This window comes from Loxodonta africana, chromosome 17 (genome assembly GCF_030014295.1).
Source record: "Loxodonta africana isolate mLoxAfr1 chromosome 17, mLoxAfr1.hap2, whole genome shotgun sequence".
In the NCBI taxonomy this organism is placed as follows: Eukaryota; Metazoa; Chordata; class Mammalia; order Proboscidea; family Elephantidae; genus Loxodonta; species Loxodonta africana.
Genome location: NC_087358.1, coordinates 64,835,778 through 64,860,142, shown reverse-complemented (window position 1 = coordinate 64,860,142; position 24,365 = coordinate 64,835,778). Strand labels below are relative to the sequence as shown.

Sequence of the window (24,365 nt, the reverse complement as noted above, 5' to 3'; positions counted from 1 at the left end):
TCTATATGAGGTTGGGGAGCGGCTGAGTCGGCCTTTTCCGCCCGCTCCCCCCTCCCCCCGAGCGCCGCTCCGGCCGCACCGCGCTCGCTCTGGGCTCTGGGCTCCGGGCTCCTGCTAAGCTAGCGCCGCCGTCGTCTCCCCTCAGCCGCCATCATGATTATCTACCGGGACCTCATCAGCCGTGAGTCCTTGCTGCGCTGCATTTCCTGGCGCGCTCAGGGGCTCCGGGGCGGGGAAGGGGAGGCGGGGGCCGCCGCTGCCGCGGTCTTGGGCCCAGGGACGCCGGCGGCGAGCGGGAGTCGGTGCTTGGGCCACGCGCCGGGGTCGTGAGCGCCCGGGGAGGGGCAGGGACCGCGTGCGGCAGGCGGGGGAAATGGCGGCTCCGGGCCTCCGAGGCCGGGCGCCCCGTGATGGGCGGGTCTGTGTCCCCGAGCAGATGATGAGATGTTCTCCGACATTTACAAGATCCGGGAGATCGCGGACGGGCTGTGCCTGGAGGTGGAGGGGAAGGTGAGTCGTCCGGGCGGTCGCGCGGGGGAGGCAAGGCCGGGCAGGCTCGGGTTTCCGCCGCTCCCCTGCCCGAGGTTGTGCAATCCTTTCCGCCGCCTCCTGGCGGAGGAGACGCTCTTTCCGGGCTTAGGTTTTTCTAGAAAAGTGGAGGCGGAGCTGTGCCTGGAAATAGGTCCGCGGCCGCGGCGCCCATCCTCCCGGCTGTCCAGGACATGATGTCTCCGGCTTGGGAGTGCGAAGCCCGTCACGTTTGTCCTATCCGTGCTTGCTCATCTCCCCTTAGCGACCAGAGTCCCCAACTGGAAGCAACTTCTAGTTGTCGGAGAGAAAGAATTAGTTCTTAGTGAGTTAAAATGTTTCAAGAAGTCAATTTATTCTCCAAGTAATGTAGTTCTTAACAAGAACCAAGAATGTAGGGTGGGAGGGTGATAACGTGCATGAACTGAGGGTATAGAAGGATTTTTGGATGCGTTTATACTACTGTCAAGGACGTCCTTTCAAACTAAACTCCTGCTTTTCCTTAATGCAGATGGTCAGTAGGACAGAGGGTAACATTGACGACTCGCTCATTGGTGGAAATGCCTCAGCTGAAGGCCCCGATGGTGAAGGAACCGAAAGCACAGTAATCACCGGTGTTGATATTGTCATCAACCATCACTTGCAGGAAACCAGTTTTACAAAAGAAGCCTACAAGAAGTACATCAAAGATTACATGAAATCGTAAGTGATGTTGGCAACGCCCGGCTGATGTCTCTGGGTTCTTATAGTTGAGGATTTAGAGTTTGGCTAACTTCTCAGGTTCTTGAGGGCCCAAACAAGGGTGGTTGGTTTTGTGTAAACCACTTGTGAGCATACTGGAGCATGCGTTCTGCTTTTAGATCTTTTAATTGCTTGTTGTAGTTTGCATTCTTAATGAAAAAAAAAAAAAAAAGTGACTTGGCTCAGGATTCAACACTTTAACCTATTAATAAAATACTGTTTTAGAATCAAAGGCAAACTTGAAGAACAGAAACCAGAAAGAGTAAAACCTTTTATGACAGGGGCTGCAGAACAAATCAAGCACATCCTTGCTAATTTCAAAAACTACCAGGTAAATAACCTAAACATTTGGATTAAAGACATGTATAGTTTGAACTGAGAAATAAATTACTTCATGAATCTTTTTGGCATAGTTGTTTTTTTGAGAGTTTTTATATATATATATATACATATGTATGAGATAACATAGGTAGCTTCACAGACTCACAGGTTGCCCAGGCTATTGAAAATAGCCTCCTCTGCTCCCAAATATTTCTAGGTCCAGTCTATTCTGATTCCAAAATGTCATGCCTTAATTCCCAGGTGACATTTATCCATGCTTCCATTCATAAATTGCTTGTTAATGTTCTATTTGGTTTTGCAGTTTCCTCTATCTTTACAATTCTGACGTTGCTGTCTCTGAGCGCTCTGACATATTCAGTTCGTAAGTCCTATTTAGAAACCTTCAGTGGCTTCCCGTTACCTTTCAGAGTTAAAAAAAACCCTGGTTCCTATATTTTCTAGCCTTCAGATAGCCCCTTGCCATAAGATAACTTCCACATATGGCACACTATATCATTGTCAGCCTCGTGTTCTTTGCATACATATGTTCCCTGTGTTTGACTATGTAAATAGACTTGGTTTGGAATTACATATGTGGGGTTGAGAGTGAAACAGTTTTCGGAAATTCTGAAGTGTCTTAGATCGTTCTATATTCTTATTTGATCATAAGTGTTTAATCAGGAGAATAAATCTTTGCTTAGTGACCGTTTCTCTCCAAGGTGTAAGAGCTTTTAGTTGCTGACATTTTCTTGATGAAACCGTTCTGGGGTTCTGAATCATCCTTTGATTTGTTGTATTGTAGTTGGTGGGGTTTGTCTTACAGTGATACATACTTATATATAATGGTTTAATTCTGGGTATTTGTTTTGCTTTCCAAGTTCTTTATTGGTGAAAACATGAATCCAGATGGTATGGTTGCTCTGCTGGACTACCGTGAGGATGGCGTGACCCCATATATGATTTTCTTTAAGGATGGTTTAGAAATGGAGAAATGTGTAAGTATGAGGAAGTTAGTCAGAATTACTAATGTGAAAATGGAGTTCTCTTAGGTGTGATTGTTTCATGCTACTGGGATAGTTAGAACGGGTTCCACAGCAGTTCCTTTTAACACATGGATCTAGTTTTTTTTGTTGCCCTTAACCTGGGGTTGTCAAAGAAGGCTTATGTTTCGCATGGCATGTGTAAGCGTGTTACAGTATAGAAAGGCTTAGAGCCTATAGAAAACTTTGACCATAGATGGCATTGTAAAGCAGTTTGAATAATGAACTGGAGATCGACTGTAAGCATTTGTGTTGATCTTCCCAATAGAAGTGGCCTGTTGAAATCAAAGTGCTTTCTTTTTCATAATTTGGCCACACATACGTATCAGTTTCAAAACCTTTTACTTTGGCTTACTGAGCATTAGCAACATTAAACTTCTTGTCAGGTAAATACAGTTAGAGCTGCCCACTGAACTAGTGCACAAATTGCTTTATTAAAGTGAAATCACTCACTGAGTATTTGCCGTAGGCGGTATAGAAATGAAAGCATTCATTGTCCTTGTTTACAGAAGCTTCCATATATATTAAGGGTACGCTGAATAAGGTTATAGAGGCAACAATGGACAGAAATGTCATGTGTGGCCGTACAAAATGACTTGCCAAAGGGATTCTTCAGGCTGTATCTGAGGTTTCTGTTGGTAGAACAGAGTGTATGTAAGTCAGCTTGCTGCAAAAGAGACTTCTAAGGAAGATGCTGCCTCTGACTTGTAAAGAAGTTCTGCATCCACTGATAGACCTTGAACAATTTGCTGTTGTTCTTTTGGTTTGCACTAGGATGCGAAAGAAAAAATCCCTGCGCTTTCTGCCTGTCTTTGTGGCGGCCCAGATTGAATGAGGGAATACATCTGCAGCCTAGATAAGTGGAGTTACTTTCACATTGGAAAAGTGTTAATACAGTCCTTCTTGTTTTTACAGTAACAAATTTGGTAATTATTTGGATCCTCTGTCATCCTGACTGGCTGCTGCTTTTCATCCACACAACACCAGGACTTAGACAAATGGGACTGATGTCATCTTGAGCTCTTCATTTATTTTGACCTTGATTTATTTGGAGTGGAGGCATTTTTTTTTAAAGGAAAAAAAAAAAACATGTCTTGTAGGTTGTCTAAAAATAAAATACATTTAAACTCACTTGAGAGAATGCCTCTGAGTTCAATATATTTAAACTAAATTCATTCCTGTAGTGTTCATGGAGAAGCTAGAGCCTGGTCGTAGGTCACTACCGTGAAGACTGTCTTCAGATGACTGCTACAGCTAAACTACTCCTGGGACCGAAATATCAAAACAGGAATCGAAGGTCTTAACTCTGAGTCGAAGGAAAGGGAGAGACCATGCTCATAGTGATGCCAGCACTGGAACTGGAGCCTTACATAATCACCACCTACAAACGGAAGTAGCTAACTCTGGAAGAGATTACCAAAAGAATAAAAAGAGACTAAAACAGTTGGAAGCTAAGTATTGTCTGAGTTTATTTATCATAAATGAAGTAGAACCAAGTTGTAGAAAAATCTAGAAGTTTTTTGGAATGAATGTGTCAAACTCTGGAGTTGGGATGGTAAAACAGGGATGGGCAAACTGGCCTGACCTGTCACCTTTTAAGTGACTCATGAGCTAATAAGATGGTTTTTAGTGGTTGAAAAAAAACCAAAAATGCCTTGACAAATGAAAATGTCAATGGCCAGTTTGTTGGAACACAGCCGTGCTCATTTGCTTATGGATTATCTGTGGCCGCTTTCATACTACAACAGTGGTTGGGATGGACAGGAGGCTTCAGGGCCTTCCAAGCCTAAAACAATTACTATGGCCTTTTATAGAAAAGGTTTGCCTTAGAAGATGAGATTATAGATGCAGCTGGGATAGCTGGTGGGCGAAACAGTTGAGAAGACGGTATCAATGAGAATAGAAAAATGCATCTATTTGACAGACCTGGAGCAGTTACTGTCTGCTTCTGAGGTTTCCGCTACAGATGCAAGAAAAAAAATTCCTCGCGCTTTCTGCCTGCCTGCTTGTGGTAGCCAAGATTGAATAGGGGAATACAGGGATTTTGGAAGAGGGGGAAGGGTAGAGAAGTCAGAAATAACCTTGTAAACAGTTTAGAAAACAGTCCCAAAAAAGGAATCTTTAAAGTTATCAGTTTACATGAGAGGTGTTGGAAGATATTTCTGTAACACCCTTGCTTCCTGGTTAATTAATTACATTTTAAAAGTTAAAACATTACAGGCAAACCAATAAGTCTTCCGTTTGGTTCTATGCCATTGGGGTGAATTCAGTGAGGGCATTCTGGAGTTCGCCCTTAGGCTTCAAAGTCCGTCTGTATTCAGCCTGGGAGCTTGATCAAGCGGATTGTGATAGAATCGGTGGTGACAGCTTGTATTAAGAAAATGTTGCCTTCTCTAGACAACTGTAGTCTGATAATTAGCAAAATACTGTACATCTTAGACCTTTCGGAACAGCATGCTTAGTGTATAACTACAGCCAGTCTACCAGAAGGGCACCTCGTCCTCCTCCAGAGCGACTAAAGGCACTAAGTATAACACCATGGGTATAAGCAGCTAGTAGGGAAGCGTGGGGGAGGGGCACCCAGGGTTAGGATCCACATGAGTCAAATCTCAGTTTAACCACTTTAAAGCATTTGCCTTATTTCATGGGTTGTAAAGACAACAGTAATAAAAATGTCACAGATAACTGGGACATTGTCTCAACCTTGTCATGACATGGAGGAAGTCCTGTGTATTCAACAAAAAGCTGCTGGATAGTGCTCTGATTTTACAGTCTAAAAAACCCAAACCTATTGCCACCTAGTTGTTTAACACTCAGGGACCCTATAGAACAGTAGAGCTGCCCCACAGGGCTTCCAAGGAGCAGCTGGCTGGTGGGTTTGAATTGCTGGCATTTGGTTAGCCACTGAGTGTATAGTTGTGCCACCAGGGCTCTGAATTTACAGTGGCCTAAGATTTCAAGCACATGGGTTTGTAGTGCCCTCTGGTGACAGGTGGAAACAAGCCTAAATATTTGTACCCACAAGAATTTTCAGGTAGCTGCTACCAGTGCTTTGAAAAACTGGCCATGGACATAGGGGTGTTATCCAAGCTAAAGTCTGTTTAGGAAGCCAGCCATGGGAAGTCTGGAAGAAGAGCAAGTAGGAATAGCAAAAGCTGTGGGGGAGATGAACCTGCCTTTGCCTTGACTTAAAATTTCGAAGTCTACAGGAAAGTTAAAATCAAGTTCATACTTAAACTCTTCAGTTGTCCTGAAAATGTTCTTTAGAGCTGTATTTCCAAGAGTCCCCACTTATATCTTAAGTCATTCATTCTGGATTTTTTTCCTGGTTATATCCACAGATTCAGGTTAAGACATTTTGGACAAGGTATTTGCTCTTCCTGCTATGTCTCAGGAAACCCTTATGGCATAGTGGTTAAGTGCTACAGCTGCTAACCAAAGGGTCGGCAGTTTGAATCCACCAGGCGCTCCTTGGAAACTATGGGCCAGTTCTACTCTGTCCTATAGGGTTGCTATGAGTCGGAATCGATCTGATGGCACTGGGGGGTTGGGTATGTCTAGAGAGGTATATGTCATTTTGTACCATTAAGTTTGATACAGGCTTGTTCCTCGTGGCCCTTGGGCACTGGGCTTCATTCTGCATATGGAGAACAAAGCGGACCAACAGGGAAGGCTTACAGTGTCTAAGAACCAAAATATGTTGTCATCTAGTTGACTCTAACTCAAGGTGGTCCTATGTGTGTCAGTATAACTGGTCCACAGGGTTTTGGTTATCTAGTGTTGCTATAACAAATACAAGTGGACGGCTTCAACAAAATCTCAGTCTAGTAGGCTGCAAGTCCAAATTAGGGCACCAGCTCCAAGGGAGAGTTTTCTCTGTCTGCTCCAGATGAAGGTCCTTGTCATCAATCTTCCCTTGGTCTAGGAGCCTCTCTGCAGTGGAACTCTGGCTCCAGAGGATGTGCACCACTCCCAGCTCAGCTTTCTTGGTATAGGAGGCCCCTCTTGTCGCTGCTCGCGTCTCATACTCAAAAACAAAAAAATCCAGTGCCGTCGAGTCAATTCCGACTCATAGACCCTACAGGACAGAGTAGAACTGCCCCACAGTTTCCAAGGAGTGCCTGGTGGATTTGAAACTGCCGGCCCCTTGGTTAGCAGCTGTAGCACTCAACCACTATGCCAAAAGAGGTTGATTTAAGACACAGCCTAATCCTGTAGATTAAGTCCTGCTTTATTAACTGCCTCTAATTCTACCTCATTAACATCACAGAGGTAGGATTTACAACACAGGAAAATCACAGATGACAAAATGGTGGGAATCATGAACTAGCCAATTTGACAACACTTGGGGGACACAGATCAATTCATGACAGTTGTGTTTTCTGTTTAACATCTGTTTCTGTAGATCGGGAATCCAGGTCTAGCTTTCGGGGTGCCTGTGGCTCAGGGTCTTCCACCCTGTTGTCGTTGAGTTGGTTCCAACTCATAGTAACTACAGGACAGAGTAGAACTGCTCCACAGGGCTTCCAAGGCTGTAATCTTTACAGAAGCAGACTGCTGCATTTGAGGAGCCGCTGTTGGGTTCGATCCACTCACCTTTCAGTTAGCAGCTGAACACTTAACCACTGCGGCACCAGGGCTTCTCTGCAGGGTTTTCAATGGTTGATGTTTTTTTGCCTTCTGAGGCACCTCTGGTTGGACTGAAACCTCAGTGTTAGCCACTAAAACCTCGGTGTTAGCCACTAAGTGCCTTAACCTTTTGCACCATTCAGGGACTCTAGTAAGGTCTCTAGTGAAGTTATTTGAATAGGTGAGGGAATAAGATGTGGATATCTGGGGGCGAAACATTCTAAAACAGCAAATGCAGACCTTGAAGTGGGAATATTTGACATGTTCCAGTAACAAGGTGGCCAGTGTGCCAGACCCAAATGAAGAGGAAAGATTTGAGGTAGAGAGGTATCAGCATGTGGGGTAAGGGAAGAGCAGATCACAAAGGAAAGCCATGGGAGGGTTTTGAGTGACGTGATCTGACTAAAATTTTAAAAGGATCACTTTGTTGGGTTGAAAGTGCAGTGTAAGGTGGAGGAAAGTCTAGGCTGGCAAGGTGAAAGCAGAACAATTTAGTGTATAGTGCAAGACATGACAGTGGCTTAGAGTGGTAGTTGAAAAGGTGTCTGGAAATGAAGGCAGAGACTACAGGATTTGCTGATGGCTTGGATAAAGAGTGTGAGAAAAATGGATTTAAGGATGATGCCAAGGATTTTGGCCCAAGTATGTGGAAGAATGCAGTTAATATTTACTGAAATGGAGAGGGTGGGAAATCAAGACGGGTTTTGGACAGGTTTAACTTGAAATGCACATTGTTCAAGTAACATTGGGTAAGCAGTTGTGTATTGGAGTCAGGAGGAGAGTGGAGAGGATGAGATCACCTAGGGAATGAGACACCCCTCCAACATAGATGGAGGTGGTTGGGTGGGATGAGCCAGCAAAGGAGATTAAAAAGGAGCAGCCATGAGATAGGAGAACCAAGGGGGGAGGAAGCAGTCAGCAAGGTCACCTGTTGCAATTTGGTTAAGATGAAGACTGAGAACGGTGAACTTGAGACTTAGGGGGTCTGGGTGGTAGAGAGAAAAACCTAATTAAAATGGGCTCTTTTTTTCAAGGGAATAGAGCAGACACAGGCAGCACATCACCCATGAAATCACAATGTAAGTACATGTTTTTTGGGTATTACGAATGTCTGCAAAAGCAATAGGTGTGGATGATTCAAATATGAATCAGTAGGCATTCTTTAAGTCAGTAATAAAAATGGTTTTGATGTAAATTCAATCTATAAACTGCGGGGGCAGGGGGTCCCAAGTAGCACAATTGGTTAAATACTGGACTACTAACTGAAAGGTTGGTGGTTCAAATCAACCCAGACTCTCCTCAGAAGAAAGCCCTGATCATCTGCTTCCAAAAGGTCAGCCATGAAAACGCTGTAGAGCACAGACCTACTTTGCACACGTGGGGTTGCCCTGAGTTGGAATTGACTCAACAGCAACTGGATTAGTTTTGGGGTTTAAGCTACAGGGTTAATAAGTTACTACAAACTAAACTGTAAAAATGCAAGAACTACAAACTTCAACCAGCTTGATAACAAAACATCCTTCTAAAGTTTTGTTGATCTGCCTGCGTGCATGGAGTTGAGTGACCTTGACTGGCAGAATACTCAGCAAGATGAAACTAAAAACAGGAGGACTTTAGTGGATACCACATCCGTAGCCCACTAACCCAGTGCCGTCCAGTCGATTCCAACTCATAGTGAGCCCACAGAACAGAGTAGAGCTGCCCCATAGAGTTTCCAAGGAGCGCCTGGCAGATTCGAACTGCTGACCTCTTGGTTAGCAGCCATAGCACTTAACCACTATATACCACATCCATAAACCAAACCCACTGCTGTCGAGTCGATTCTGACTCAGAGTGATCCATAGTGACTCGTAATTCACACTCCGTAGATCACTACTGAGGGCAGTAGTGGTTCAATTGTAGGATTCTCACATTCCATGCAGGAGACCTGGGTTCAATTCCTGGCCACTGCACCTCATGCAGAGCCACCACCCGGTATGTCGGTGAAGGCATGTGTGTTGCTATGATGCTGAACAGGTTTCAGCAGAGCTTGCAGACTAAGACTAGAAGAAAGGCCTGCAATCTGCTTCTAAAAATCAGCCAGTAAAAACCCATCGGATTCTCGATTGTAGGGACGGTGCAGAATCAGGCAGCATTTCCTTCTGTAGTGCATAGGGTTGCCATGAGTCAATATCACTACTTGTTAGGTGCTGTTGAGTTGGTTCCTACTCATAGCAACCCTACATACAACAGAACAAAACACTGCCCAGTCCTGTGCCATCCTCCCAATCCTTGATATGTTTGAGCTCATTGTTGCAGCCACTGTAACGATCCATCTCATTGAGAGTCTTCCTCTTTTTCTCTGGCCCTCTGCTTTACCAGGCATGATGTCCTCTTGGGACTGGCCCCTCCTGATAACATGTCCAAAGTATGTAAGATGAACTCTTGCCATCCTCAGTTCTAAGGAGTATTCTGGCTGTACTTCTTCCAAGACAGATTTGTTCATTCTTCTGGCAGTCCATGGTGTATTTAATATTCTTCCCCAACACCATAATTCAAAGGCATTAATTCTTCTTCGATCTTCCTTATTCATTGTCCAGCTTTCACAAACGTATTAGGCAATTGAAAATACCATGGCTTGGGGCAGGTGCACCTTTGTCCTCAAAGTGGCATCTTTGCTTTTTAATACTTCAAAGAGGTCTTTTGCAGCACATCTGCCTAATACAACATGTCGATGACTTCTTGACTGTTGCTCCCATGGGCTTGGATTGTGGATCCAAGTATTTATCATGATGTTGCTTATTGGTCCAGTTGTGAAGATTTTTGTTTTCTTTATGTTGAGGTACAATCCACACTGAAGGCTGTAGTCTTTGATCTTCATCAGTAAGTGCTTCAAGTCCTTTGCACTCTCCGCAAGCAAGGTCGTGCCATCTGCGTATCACAGGTTGTTAGTAAGTCTTCCTCCAGTCCTGATGCTACATTCTTCCTATAGTCCAGCTTTTTGGATTTGCTCAGTTTACAGATCGAATATGTATAGTGAAGGGATGTAACCCTGATGCACACCCTTCTTGATTTTAAACCACTCCTTGATCTCTTTAAACGACTGCCTCATGGTCTATGTACAGGTTCCTCATGAGCACTACTAAGTGTTCTGGTATTCCCATTCTTTGCAATGTTATTCATATAACTACTACACAACCCTTAATCCTATTTTAAGAGTTATAGCCTCTGGTGAGTCACAAACCTATCCGTATAAAAGACCTGCTTTGTGGCATTTGACAAGTGTTTTGAGAGACTTTACCCATAAGAACTGAGGATGCAACCTGATGTTTTTCGATAGATTTATGGCTATGGACCATACTTTAAAAAACAAGTGGACTGGAAAACAGTTTTCTCATTTTTATGTAAAATTGTCATCTGCTTCTTAGGAAACAGTTCTTTTAATACCATTAAAACAAAAACCCACTGCCAGTGAGTTGATTCCAACTCACAGAGACCCTGTAGGACAGATTAGAACTGCCCCATAAGCTATCCAAGGATGTAAATCTTCACAGAAGTAGACAGCCACATCTTTCTCCCATAGAGTGGCTGGTGGGTTGGAACTGCTGACATTTCAGTTAGTGGCCAAGAGCTTAACCACTTTGCCACCAGGGCCCTCGATAATATTTAATATTCCATTATTCTAAAGGAAAATTCTCAACCAAAGTGTTTAGCATATGCAACTAAAGAAAAAGTACTTGACATTTTCCATTTTGATAAGGTTAGCTGGGTTCTTTAAACTTTTTTTAAAATTTAACTTGCTTTAGGTGAAAGTTTACAGTGCAAATTACTTTCTCATTCAAAAATTTATACACAAATTGTTTTGTGACATTGGTTGCAATCCCCGCAATGTGACGGCACTCTCCCCCTTTCCACCCTGGGTCCCCTATGTCCATTCACCCAGCTCCTGTCTTTCCTGCCTCCTCGTCTTACTTTTGGGCAGGAAGTGTCCATTTGGTCTTGTATATTTGATTGAATTAAGAAGCACGTTCCTCATGTGTGTTATTGTTTGTTTTATAGGCCTGTCTAATCTTTGAAAATTGGACTTCAAGAGTGGCTTCAGTTCTGAGTTAGCAGGGTCTCTGGGGGCCATAGTCTTGGGGGTTCCTCCAGTCTCTAGCAAACCAGTCTGCTTTTTTTGTGAATTTGAATTTTGTTCTACATTTTTCTCCCACTCTGTCTGGGACTTGGATTCTTTAAACTTGAAGTTTCGGGTAAGTTAAAAATAATGATAAAGCCATTGCCGTCAATCAAGTCAATTCTGATTCATAGCAACCCTATAGGGCAGAGTAGGACTGCCCCATAGGGTTTCCATGCCTGTAATCTTTAGGAAGCAGACTGCCACATTGTCCACCCGTGGCATAGCTGGTGGGTTCAAACCACCAACCTTTTGATTAGCATTGAATGCTTTAACCACCGCACCACCAGAGTTCCTTAAAAATAGCGATAGTTTATATCTATTCCTCTGAAGTCCTCCGAGTCCATCCGCTAGTCAATGTAACAATGGTGTATTTCACCCCTGTGTTTGTCTGTAGTCCAAAGCACACTTAAACCACCGTGGGGAATGTTTTTTAACTATGAGAACACTCTAATATTTTTTAGTCTGTACATTATGGATTTGTGCTATTATGTATGGTTTTGTATACCTGACCTTGGAAACTGGCATTTATAGTTCCTCCATCTGCTGGGCCATGAAAACCTCTGGAATTAAAGTGTTTCCTTCAGCTGCTGACTTCCCTCCTCCCTGGGTCCACCTGACACGTCTGTTCGTTGATACACGCATGCATCAGCGAGCTTTGACATAGAGCAGGGCGCACAGGGACACACGGGGAGATGCCGTATGCAGCGCTTCTGCATGTGAGTCACAGTTGACACAAATAGAGAAAGCAGAAATGAGACATCAGGTGACTCGGTGTCCTCGGCCGATGGGAGAGGACCCTGAGACAATTGTTAGTCAAGAGTTAAAAACACGGTATTTTTAATAAAAGGTCTGTAACTACTAGACATTCTTTCATGAGTGTCTAACATTTAGATATTGGAAATCTAATTGTGCTCTTGGTGATTTTCCTTGTGTGTAAAGACAGCAGACAAGAGTCCTTGGTGGCGCAACACTTAAGTGCTGGACTACTAACCAAAAGGTTGGCAGTTCAAACCCACCCAGAGGCCCTTGGAAGACAGGTCTGGCGATTTGCTTTCCAAAGGCCACAGCCTTGAAAACCTTATGGAGCAGTTCTAATCTGCACACAGGGGATCATCACCAGTCAGAATTGGCTTGATGGCAACTAACAACAACCAAGACAGCAGACAAGTCCTTGTAAAATGCAGCTTGTTCATGGCCTCAGCTACAGTGCAGGGTTATAAAATGATTCTTCTGTGCGCATCATCTACCATTTCCTAAGCAGCTGGTGGAAATCTGGCAAGGCACAGAGGAAGTTGGTGTTTCCTGGACATCTATTCAAAACAGAGCTCTACAAGTCATTTCCCTTTCCTGTTGTTGTTAGGTGCCGTCGAGTCGCTTCCGACTCATAGCAACCCTATGCACAACAGAACAAAACACTGCCCTGTCCTGAGCCATCCTTACAATTGTTAAGCTTGAGCTTATTGTTATAGCCACTGTGTCAATCCACCTCATTGAGGGTCTTCCTCTTTTCTGCTGACCCTGTACTCTGCCAAGCATGATGTCCTTCTCCAGGGACTGATCCCTCCTGACAACATGTCCAAAGTATGTAAGACGCGGTCTCGCCATCCTTGCCTCTAAGGAGCATTCTGGTTGTACTTCTTCCAAACAGATTTGTTCGTTCTTTTGGCAGTCCGTTGTATATTCAATATTCTTCGCCAACACCACAATTCAAAGGCGTCAGCTCTTCTTCGGTCCTCCTTATTCACTGTCCAGCTTTTGCATGCATATGATGCCATTGAAAATACCATGGCCTGGTTCAGGTGCACCTTAGTCTTCAGGGTGACATCTTTCTCTTCAACACTTTGAAGAGGTCCTTTGCAGCAGATTTGCCCAATGCAATGCGTCTTTTGATTTCTTGACTGCTGCTTCCATGGCTGCTGATTGTGGATCCAAGTAAAATGAAATCTTTGACAACTTCAATCTTTTCTCCGTTTATCATGATATTGCTCATTGGTCCAGTTGTGAGGATTTTTGTTTTCTTTATGGTGAGGTATAATCTGTACTGAAGGCTGTGGTCTTTGATCTTCATTAGTAAAGTGTTTCAAGTCCTCTTCACTTTCAGCAAGCAAGGTTGTGTCATCTGCATAACACAGGTTCTTAATGAGTCTTCCTCCAATCCTGATGCCCCGTTCTTCTTCATATAGTCCAGCTTCTCAGATTATTTGTTCAGCATAGAGATTAAATAGGTATGGTGAAAGCATACAACCCTGATGCACACCTTTCCTGACTTTAAACCAATCAGTATCCCCTTGTTCTGTCCGAACAACTGCCTCTTGATCTATGTAAAGGTTCTGCATGAGCACAATTATAAGTGTTCTGGAATTCCCATTCTTCGCAGTATTATCCATAGTTTGTTATGATCCACACAGTCGAATGCCTTTGCATAGTCAATAAAACACAGGTAAACATCCTTCTGGTATTCTCTGCTTTCAGCCAGGATCCATCTGACATCAGCAATGACATCCCTGGTTCCACGTCCTTTTCTGAAACCGGCTTGAATTTCTGGCAGCTCCCTGTCGATATACTGCTGCAGCCGTTTTTGAATGATCTTCAGCAAAATTTGACTTGCGTGTGATATTAATGATATTGTTCTATAATTTCCGCATTCAGTTGGATCACCTTTCTTGGGAATAGGCATAAATATGGATCTCTTCCAGTCAGTTGTCCAGGAGGCTGTCTTCCATATTTCCTGGCCTAGATGAGTGAGCACCTCCAGCGCTGCATCTGTTTGTTGAAACATCTCAGTTGATATTCCATCAACTCCTGGAGCCTTGTTTTTTGCCAATGCCTTCAGAGCAGCGTGGACTTCTTCCTTCAGTACCATCGGTTCCTGATCATATGCCACCTCTCGAAATGGTTGAATATCGACTAATTCTTTTTGGTATAATGACTCTGTGTATTCCTTCCATCTTCTTTTGATGCTTCCTGCGTTTTTTAATATTTTCCCTGTGAGATCCTTCACTATTGCAACTCGAGGCTTGAATTTTTTCTTCAGTTCTTTCAGCATGAGAAACACCGAACGTGTTCCTCCCTTTTGGTTTTCCATCTCCAGCTCTTTGTACATGCCATTATAATACTTTAGTCTGTTTTCTCTAGAGGCCTTTTGAAATCTTCTGTTCAGTTCTTTTGCTTCATCAATTCTTCCTTTTGCTTTAGCTGCTCGACGCTCAAGAGCAAGCTTCAGAGTCTCCTCTGACATCCACCTTGGTCTTTTCTTTCTTTCCTGTCTTTTCAGTGACCCTGTCTTTTCAATGGCCCCCACGTGTCTGTCAGTTTGTCGTACTGTGGGGGCTGTGATGCTGGAAGCTATGCCACCGGTATTCAGATACCAGCGGGGTCACCCATGGAGGACAGGTTTCAGCTGAGCTTCCAGATTAAGAGAGTAGGAAGAAGGACCTGGCAGCCTACTTCTGAAAAGCATTAGCCAGTGAAAACCTTATGAATAGCGGCAGAACATTGTATGATATAGTGTTGGAAGATGAGCCCCCCAGGTTGGAAGGCACTCAAAAGATGACTGGGGAAGAGCTGCCTCCTCAAAGTCGAGTTGACCTTAATGATGTGGATGGAGTAAAGCTTTCGGTACCTTCATTTGCTGATGTGGCACTACCCAAAATGAGAAGAAACAGCTGCAAACATCCTTTAATAATCAGAACCTGGAATGTATGAAGTATGAATCTAGGAAAATTGGAAATTGTCAAAAATGAAATGGAACGCATAAACATCAATATCCTAGGCATTAGTGAGCTGAAATGGACTGGTATTGGCCATTTTGAATCGGACAATCATATAGCCTACTGTGCTGGGAATGACAACTCGAAGAGGAATGGTGTTGCATTCATCATCAAAAAGAATGTTTCAAGATCTATGCTGAAGTACAATGCTGTCAGTGATAGGACAATATCCATATGCCTACAAGGCAGAACAGTTAATACGACTATTATTCAAGTTTACGCACCAACCGCTAGGGCCAAAGATGAAGAAATAGAAGATTTTTATCAGCTGCTACAGTCTGAAATTGATCGAACGTGCAATCAAGATGCATTGATAATTACTGGCGACTGGAATGCGAAAATTGGAAACAAAGAAGAAGGATCAGTAGTTGGAAAATATGGCCTTGGTGATAGAAACAATGCTAGAGACTGAATGATAGAATTTTGCAAGACCAACAACTTCTTTATTGCAAATACCTTCTTTCACCAACATAAACGGGACAATACACCTGAACCTCGCCAGATGGAACACACAGAAATCAAATGGACTACATCTGTGGAAAGAGACAATGGAAAAGCTCAATATCATGAGTCAGAACAAGGCCAGGCGCCGACTGTGGAACAGACCATCAATTGCTCATATGCAAGTTCAAGCTGAAACTGGAGAAAATCAGAGCAAGTCTACAAGAGCCAAAATATGACCTTGATTATATCCCACCTGAATTTAGAAATCATCTGAAAAATAGATTTGATGCATTGAACACTATGGAATGACACCAAGGACATCATCCATGAAGAAAGAAGAGGTCATTGAAAAGACAGGAAAGAAAGAAAAGACCAAGATGCATTCGCTTTCCTCAAGTGCATTAATTTGGGAGTTTCCCTTCAGAACTACCAATTTGTCATGTATGTAGGTCAAGTAACCAAACTAATATTCAACTCGGGAAAAACTGGCAAGTGAAAGGGGGAACATTACTGCACAGGAAATTTAAAAGAAAAAAATCAATACCTCTTTTGAGTACCTCCCTGAGGTGCAATACTGTAAATCAACAGATGGCAGGGACAAAATTAGAAGCTAAGTGAAACTCAAGTCTGCAATGTGATTTAATATTTTTCTCTATCGCTTTCCTAGCACTCTGCCCTTCCTATGTCTCGCCCTTTGTACTAACTTGAGAGGCATGCACACTGATGGGTTTTAAGTAGAACATAGACTGGGTGTCCATACCCTTGTTGACTGCTGTCATATGAGCATGGCAGTAAACACCAACTGCTGGCATCTATTAAAAGTAAAAGTGACTAAGATTTTGAAAATGGGTTATGTAACTTACAACCTGTTCTGCTCTGCTCCACAGCAAGGGAGGAGGAGGGCTTGGGGGGAGTGAAAGCAACAGAACTTCTAGCACCCCAGGAGCAATGTGGAGGCGTGTTTAGTAAGGCATTCGCCGAAGCCCTGTGGTTTTGGGGGTGTGTGTGTATTATGTAAAGCTCCTTCCAACTACTGCTTAGCTTCCTCTCTTAACACCCTATAGTAATTTTGCTGAATAATCTCCTCTTCTGTCTGTATCCCAGGCCCCTTTTTACTCTCCTACTCCATCTCCTGCCCCGGGTTCACTTGGCCTCATTCTTTCACACACCCCAACACTCATGCTCACCTTGTTCCCCTCCTGTTTGCAGCCCATGCAAGGCTGGCTGCACGGCCTGCAAACGGTGCAGTTGCCCTGTGCTTATAAGGGCCATCTGTTGGGTTTAATGCTCCTGCTGTCACTGTCTTGAAATTCTTAATAAAGAAGCCTCACATTTTCATTTTTCATGGGGCACTGCAAAGTATGTGGCTGGTCCACATGGCATAGGTAGATGTGAGAGGTGTGTGATTACGTATTTTGTTAAACCAGTTGCTCTGGAGTTGACTCCAACTCATGGAGACCCACGTGTGTCACAGTAGGACTGTGCGCCATAGGGTTTTTAATGGCTGATTTTTCAGAAGTAGATCTCCAGGCCTTTCTTCCGAGGTGCCTGTCTGTGGACTTCGGAGTGCATTAACTGTTAGGGCCAGGGACTCCACATTAGAGGTTAGTAATTAATGGCAGGTGGAGCAAGGTAAGATGGTCAAGTAGAGGCAACTAGCTAGGCAGCAAATATAGTTCTTTTGGGCAGATAACAGGAAATTGGTCAGTGTATAATCTAACCCACTCATATATACTAAAAGTGCAAATATAAACTTTGAGCATACGGGTTTTTAAATTTGGCTTTTCTTCAAGGGAGAAATGTGGGAATAGCTATGGACCCTAAGATGGAATGGGATGGGTTTTAGGGAATGAGCACACTCTGCCATACTTCTCACTCCCAAACAGACGTTTTGTTTTTCTACGTCGTAGCTAAAGTTTGGGTGCAGGTTTTAAGGATTGAACATACTCAACTAGACTTCTCACTCCCAAACTCAACACCCTAGGCTGTGACCTTACAGCCTTTTGGAAGCGGATCACCAGGCTTTTTTTCCAAGGTGCCTCTGGGTGGGTTTAAACTGCCAACGTTTCAGTTAGTAATCGAGTGCTTAGCTGTTTGAGCCACCCAGGGAAAGTTACGATGGGGTTTTGTCAGTCTCCCTGCTTTCCCAGTGTATTGCATAGGAGGCAGTCAGTAAGGGCTTGCCAGTGGAGTAAATAATGAGCTTTCACGGGTTCCTGAAATGCTTTGGGCCATAATTCTTCCTGTGTCACTCCTGTTTTCAAAAAACAGTCACTAAAATTGGAAAACTGGATAATCACATAGACAAGAGTGTTTGGGTCTGAAGAGCAGCAATTTCTTACAGCCGAAGGGCTTCTCACACAAGCCATTTGTCCTCTTGGTCACTAATGGAGTTAAACTGTCAAAGTAATGCAAAATTCTTCTCTTCTACCTTGATTGTGAAATGATTATTTTTCAAAGCACTTAATATCTGTAAACACTTACCTTTCCTTTCAGTGTCTGAAGTTAAATGTAATGCTCTTTGCATTTGCTATTGCGTGATAGAATGTTTCTCATCCTACTTGGGATTCCAAAGTTTCATGCAGTATGTGACTCCATAGTGGGAAATCTGGCATTTTGCTGAATCTTGAAGGATGTAGCACCCTTGTTCGCATCTCTGGCCTTGATTCATAATCACTTGGTATGATTTTTTAAAACGCAGATGCAATTCACATGACAGAGGAATTTCTACATGTCAAGTCAAAACCCGTAAAGCGTCTGAGGTTTTACCCTGTATGCAAACTAAGAAGTTAGTCTACCACAGTTTCCTATGTATATACTGAGAGGACACAAGAGCTCTGGGTCAGAGGTATAGATGGTTTATTACAGCAAAAACAGCAGCCAAAGCAACATCTTCCATTCATCCCCCAGACCTCAACCCCCACAAGGTGATGTGACGAGAGCCAGCTGCTGCCTGCATGTGCAGTGGGGTGCATCGTAGGAGCAGAACCCCAAATTAAGATGCTGAGCTATAGAGCTGCTAGCACATGTGCTATTCTCCCCTCCAGAGAGGGGCATTTACTCACTGTTCTGGAATGTAAAAAAAAAAAAAACTTTTTTTTTTCTGGAATGTAGTCAGATGTCCTCTAGGAGTAGGTGGGAGCCTCTAGTCTATTACCCCAGGATGTCTGTGACGAGGTACATCTCTATCTCTAGCGTCTAAGGCTGTTGGTTATTCAAATATGTCTTTTACTCAGAAGGCCTGAACCATGTAGGAATGTGAAAAATCCAAGAGAATTGTCTCCCAACACTATAAGTCAATAAGGAAAAGACCAACAACCCTATAGAAAAATGGGCAAGGGATATAATGAAAGAGTTCACAGGAAAGGAACTGTAAGTGGATTTTAAACATATGAAAACATATTCAGCCTCACTTGTAATGCAAGAAGTTCAAATTAAACTTGCCCTCTGACACTGTCCTTCACCTATCAAATGGGTGAAGATAAGACGTTTTACTCACCCTTCTCTAGGAAGCTGCAGGGAAACAAGCACCCCCAGACACCACGGGTGGGTGTGAGAGTGTAACCTCTACAGAGGGCAAGGAGGCAATATCTACCAGAGTCACAAATATGTAACCATTGCCCCAGCCAGTCACTTCTTTTTTAATAATATTTTTCTGTTTTCAGTGAAAGTGTACTCTGCAAATTGGGTTCCCGTTTAACAGTTTCTACACGAATTGTTCAGTGACATTGATTACATTTTTCACAATGTGTTAATATTCTCATAATTTCCATTCTGGTTGTTCCATTTTGAGTAATCTAGTTTCTCTGTCCCTTACATTCTTATCTTTGCTTTAGTGTAATTGTTGACCATTTGGTCTCATATAGATGATTTTTTAAGGGAATGCGGTACTCACAGGTGATATTCTTTATTTTATAGGACACTCCGTTATTTAGCTAAAAGGCGACCTCAGGCGGATAGTTTAAAAACTATCTCGGGGCTATAGTCTTAGGGAGTCCTCTAGTCTCAACTGGTCCAGTAAGTCCAAACCTTTTAAGAATTTGGGTTCTGTTCTACATTTTTCTCCCGTTCTGTCAGGATCTATCTGTTGCAGCGCTGATCAGAATTGTCAGTACTGGCAGTCAGGCACAATCTGGTTCTTCTGGTCTCAGGGTAGATGAGGCCAGAGGAGGTGTAGGCTATTAGTCCTGTGGAACCCTGGTAGGGCAGTGGTTAAGTGTTACAGCTGCTAACCAAAAAGTTGGCAGTTCAGATCCACCAGCTGCTCCTTGGAAAACCTATGGGGCAGTTCTACTCTGTCCTATAGGGTTGCTATGGGTCAGAATCGACTCAACAGCAACAGATTTGGTTTGGTTTTGGCATTAGTCCTGTAGGCTAGTTTCTTCTGAGTTTTTGGTTTTCTTCTTTCTTTTGCTCCAGATGAGTAGAGACCAGTAGTTGTATCTTAGATGGCTGCTCACAAGCTTTTAAGACCCCAGACCCTACTCACCTCACTAGGATGCAGAACGTGACCTTTGTGAACTATATTATGCCAATTGACTGAATTATCCCAGAGACTATGGTCCGAAGCCTTTAAATCCAGTAAAACAACCCTGCAAGGTGTTTGGTTATGTCTTAGAAATAGCTGTAGCTGTGCTCTCTCTGTGCTTTCTCATGCATATGAATATGTATGCATGTATATGCATACATGTATATACATATATCCACACATACATACATATGCATACTTATACACATATATTCATACCTACATACATACATAACCACACATTTTTTGGTTATTGTAGCAAAATTATATATGTCATAGCATTTATCAAAAACATCCTTTATTCTTGAGTAACATTATACCCTTTCCTCACTTAAGCACATGGTTAAGTTCCAAAGACCCGAGTCATGAAGATCGGTGTTATGTGAAAATGGAGGACGACCACATCAGATAACAAAATAAAAGATGACTACATATTGAACTGTCAAATTACGTCATTATATAACTGCCAAAATACATCATTATATAACTGTGAAACCACTGAGAATCATGGCCTAGTCAACTTCACACATAACTTTAACCATTACAGCCAGCGTTATTCTCACCTTACATCTTGGCATTCTTTACTGCCAGACGTACATCATTAATGCACAAGATAGTTGGAGAGTAGATTTTTTACTATTGTCATAAATGTGAAATGTTGGATAATGAGAAAATCAATAAGTGAGGAGTAAGTGTATTTACCTTGGTCAAGCTGCTTGCACTTCACCCACATTTGGTGTTACTTTTCCCATCACCAAAAATAAAAGTGTCTACTATTTAGAGAATGATCCTCCCTCTCCTCCCACCCCATCCATCCCTAGTAACCCCCAATGAACATTGATTTCTGTACATATACCTGTTCCTGTAGTTTGGTAAAAGTGAGATCATACAACATTTGTCCTTTTGATACTGACTTATTTCACTCAGCATAATGTCCTCCAGATTAATCCACATTATAAGATGTTTTGAGGACTCATCATTTTGGCTACATAGTATTCCATCATATGTATCTACCACATTTTGTTTATCCATTCATCTGTCACTTAAGTTGTTTTCATCTTTTTTGCTATGGTGAATAGTGCTGCAATGAACATAGGTATACATATGTCTGTTCCTGTCTCTTCTATTAGATCTCTAGGGCATATACATAGGAGTGGGATTGCTGGATCATTAAAAAAAAAAGATCATAAGGTAGTTGTATTTATAGTTTTTTAGGGAAGCACCATACTGATTTCCATAGTGGTTGTATTATTTTACCACCCCACCAGCAGTGGATAAGGATTCCAATCTCCCCACATCCTCGCCAACATTTGTTATTTTCTTTTTTTTTTAATCAGTGTCATTTTAGCAGCAGAGAAATGGTGTCTTATTGTCGTTTTGATTTGCATAATGGAGCCCCAGTAGTGTAGTGGTTAAGTGTTATGGCAGCTAACCAAAAGGTCAGCATTCAAATCTACCAGCTGCTCCTTGAAAACCCTATGGGGCAGTTCCACTCTGTTCTATAGGGTCACTATGAGTCAGAATTGACTCGACAGCAATGGGTTTGGCTTTGGTAATGGCTAATGATTGCGAGCATCTTTTCATGTGTTTGTTGGCCAAACATTCACTTCTGGGAATTGACTCTACAACTGTAATCACCTCAAATGAATGGATATGTGTAAAGAGTTATCCTTTGAAACATGTTTGTGATAGGAAAAGATTGAATATACATAAGTGTTGTTTTTTTTTGTCCATCAATGAAGGAAAATTTGAATAAATTATGGTATTGTGTATAGAAGTATCATGAAACAACAAGAACACCATGAAGAGTTCTTTATGTACTGATATGAAGTAATTACCCAAATCTATTTTTACATAAAAAAGCAAGGTATAAGAAACCCCGAGAGTATGGCCCCTGGACACTGTTTAGCTCAGTAATGAAGTCACTCCTGACAGGCCCATAAAACAAAACAATACTGAAGGGGCACAACAGCTCAGGGGCAAGGACTAGAAGGCTGGAGGAGTCAGGAAAGCTGGTAATAGGGAACCCAAGGTCAAGGAGGGAGAGTGTTGACATGTTAACCAACGTCACAAAACAATATGTGTACGAATTGTTTAATGAGAAGCTAGTTTGTTCTATAAACCTTCATCTAAGGTACAGTAATAAAAACAAAAAAAAGTATCATACAGTAAAATTGACTTTTTTCTAAAAAAAAAAGCAAGGTGCAGAGCAGCGTGTTAAAAAAGAGTGTATTTGCTTGTATATTCCTTAGAATGTCTCTAGAAGGTTACGTCAAAAAACCAAACCAAACCCACTGCTGTCGAGTCGATTCCGACTAGTAGTGACCCTATTGGACACAGTAGAACTGCCCCATAGGGTTTTTTTTTTTTTTTATAACTTTTGTTAAGCTTCAAGTGAACGTTTACAAATCCAATCAGTCTGTCACATATAAGTTTACATACATTTCACTCCCTACTCCCACTTGCTCTCCCCCTCTTGAGTCAGCCCTTTCAGTCTCTCCTTTCTTGACAATTTTGCCTGCTTCCCTCTCTCTCTATCCTCCCATCCCCCCTCCAGACAAGAGTTGCCAACACAATCTCAAGTGTCCACCTGATATAATTAGCTCACTCTTCATCAGCGTCTCTCTCCCACCCGCCGACCAGTCCGTTTCATTTCTGATGAGTTGCCTTCGGGGATGGTTCCTGTCCTGTGTCAACAGAAGGTCTGGGGAGCATGGCCGCCAGGATTCCTCCAGTCTCAGTCAGACCATTAAGTATGGTCTTTTTATGAGAATTTGGGGTCTGTATCCCACTGATCTCCTGCTCCCTCAGGGGTCCTCTGCTGTGCTCCCTGTCAGGGCAGTCATCGATTGTGGCCGGGCACCAACTAGTTCTTCTGGTCTCAGGATGATGTAGGTCTCTGGTTCATGTGGCCCTTTCTGTCTCTTGGGCTCTTAGTTGTCGTGTGGTCTTGGTGTTCTTCATTTTCCTTTGCTCCAGGTGGGTTGAGACCAATTGATGCATCTTAGATGGCCGCTTGTTAGCATTTAAGACCCCAGACGCCACATTTCAAAGTGGGATGCAGAATGATTTCATAATAGAATTATTTTGCCAATTGACTTAGAAGTCCCGGCAAACCATGTTCCCCAGACCCCCGCGCTTGCTCCGCTGACCTTTGAAGCATTCATTTTATCCCGGAAACTGCTTTTGGTCCAGTCCAATTGAGCTGACCTTCCATGTATTGAGTGTTGTCTTTCCCTTCACCTAAAGCAGTTCTTATCTACTGATTAATCAATAAAAAACCCTCTCCCACCCTCCCTCCCTCCCCCCCTCATAACCACAAAAGTATGTGTTCTTCTCAGGTTTACTATTTCTCAAGATCTTATAATAGTGGTCTTATACAATATTTGTCCTTTTGCCTCTAACTTCTCTCAGCATAATGCCTTCCAGGTTCCTCCATGTTATGAAATGTTTCAGAGATTCGTCACTGTTCTTTATCGATGCGTAGTATTCCATTGTGTGAATATACCACAATTTATTTACCCATTCATCCGTTGATGGACACCTTGGTTGCTTCCAAATTTTTGCTATTGTAAACAGAGCTGCAATAAACATGGGTGTGCATATATCTGTTTGTATGAAGGCTCTTGTATCTCTAGGGTATATTCCCAGGAGTGGGATTTCTGGGTTGTATGGTAGTTCTATTTCTAACTGTTTAAGATAACGCCAGATAGATTTCCAAAGTGGTTGTACCATTTTACATTCCCACCAGCAGTGTATGAGAGTTCCAATCTCTCCGCAGCCTCTCCAACATTTATTATTTTGTGTTTTTTGGATTAATGCCAGCCTTGCTGGTGTGAGATGGAATCTCATGGTAGTTTTAATTTGCATTTCTCTAATGGCCCATAGGGTTTTTAAAGGCTGTAATCTTACCGAAGCAGACTGCCACATCTTTCCCCACGAAGAAGCTGATGGGTTCAAACTGCCAACCTTTTGGTTAGCAGCTGAATGCTTTAACCACTGCACCACCGGGGCTCCCCCAGGAATGTGTTGCCTATTCAAAAAATCAATTTAATTAAAAAAAATATACTGAGCCCCACACTAGTCCTATTGAATCAGAATGACTAGCATTTTAATATTCCCTGAACTCTTCTTCAAACCATAGTTGTGCTGAATTAGTCAAGAGTGTCTGCTTCGAGCATTGTGCTCTTTTAAAGAACTATCTA

The 24,365-nt window shown here is 42.7% G+C and overlaps 1 protein-coding gene and 2 non-coding genes across 4 annotated transcripts; all 3 read left to right on the top strand.

Annotated features, from left to right (window-relative positions):
* Positions 1-37: 37 nt before the first annotated feature.
* TPT1 (tumor protein, translationally-controlled 1) lies at positions 38-4,080 on the top strand. 2 transcript variants are annotated; one of them, XM_023551276.2, is made up of 6 exons: positions 38-181; positions 437-510; positions 1,040-1,230; positions 1,495-1,600; positions 2,469-2,585; positions 3,546-4,080. In XM_023551276.2, exons 1-6 carry the CDS (start codon positions 154-156, stop codon positions 3,546-3,548), a joined length of 519 nt encoding a protein of 172 aa, XP_023407044.2. In that variant the 5' UTR covers positions 38-153; the 3' UTR covers positions 3,549-4,080. The 2 variants fall into 2 exon arrangements, with proteins under 2 accessions (XP_023407044.2, XP_064126171.1); XM_064270101.1 differs by lacking the exon at positions 3,546-4,080 and adding an exon at positions 1,913-1,972.
* LOC111751353 (small nucleolar RNA SNORA31) lies at positions 3,349-3,477 on the top strand. Its single transcript, XR_002786434.1, has one exon. It is a non-coding gene; the product is annotated as a small nucleolar RNA SNORA31 (small nucleolar RNA).
* Positions 4,081-4,537: 457 nt separating the features above from the next.
* On the top strand, positions 4,538-4,671 carry LOC111751354 (small nucleolar RNA SNORA31). The gene has a single exon (XR_002786435.1). It is a non-coding gene; the product is annotated as a small nucleolar RNA SNORA31 (small nucleolar RNA).
* The last annotated feature ends 19,694 nt before the right edge of the window (positions 4,672-24,365 follow it).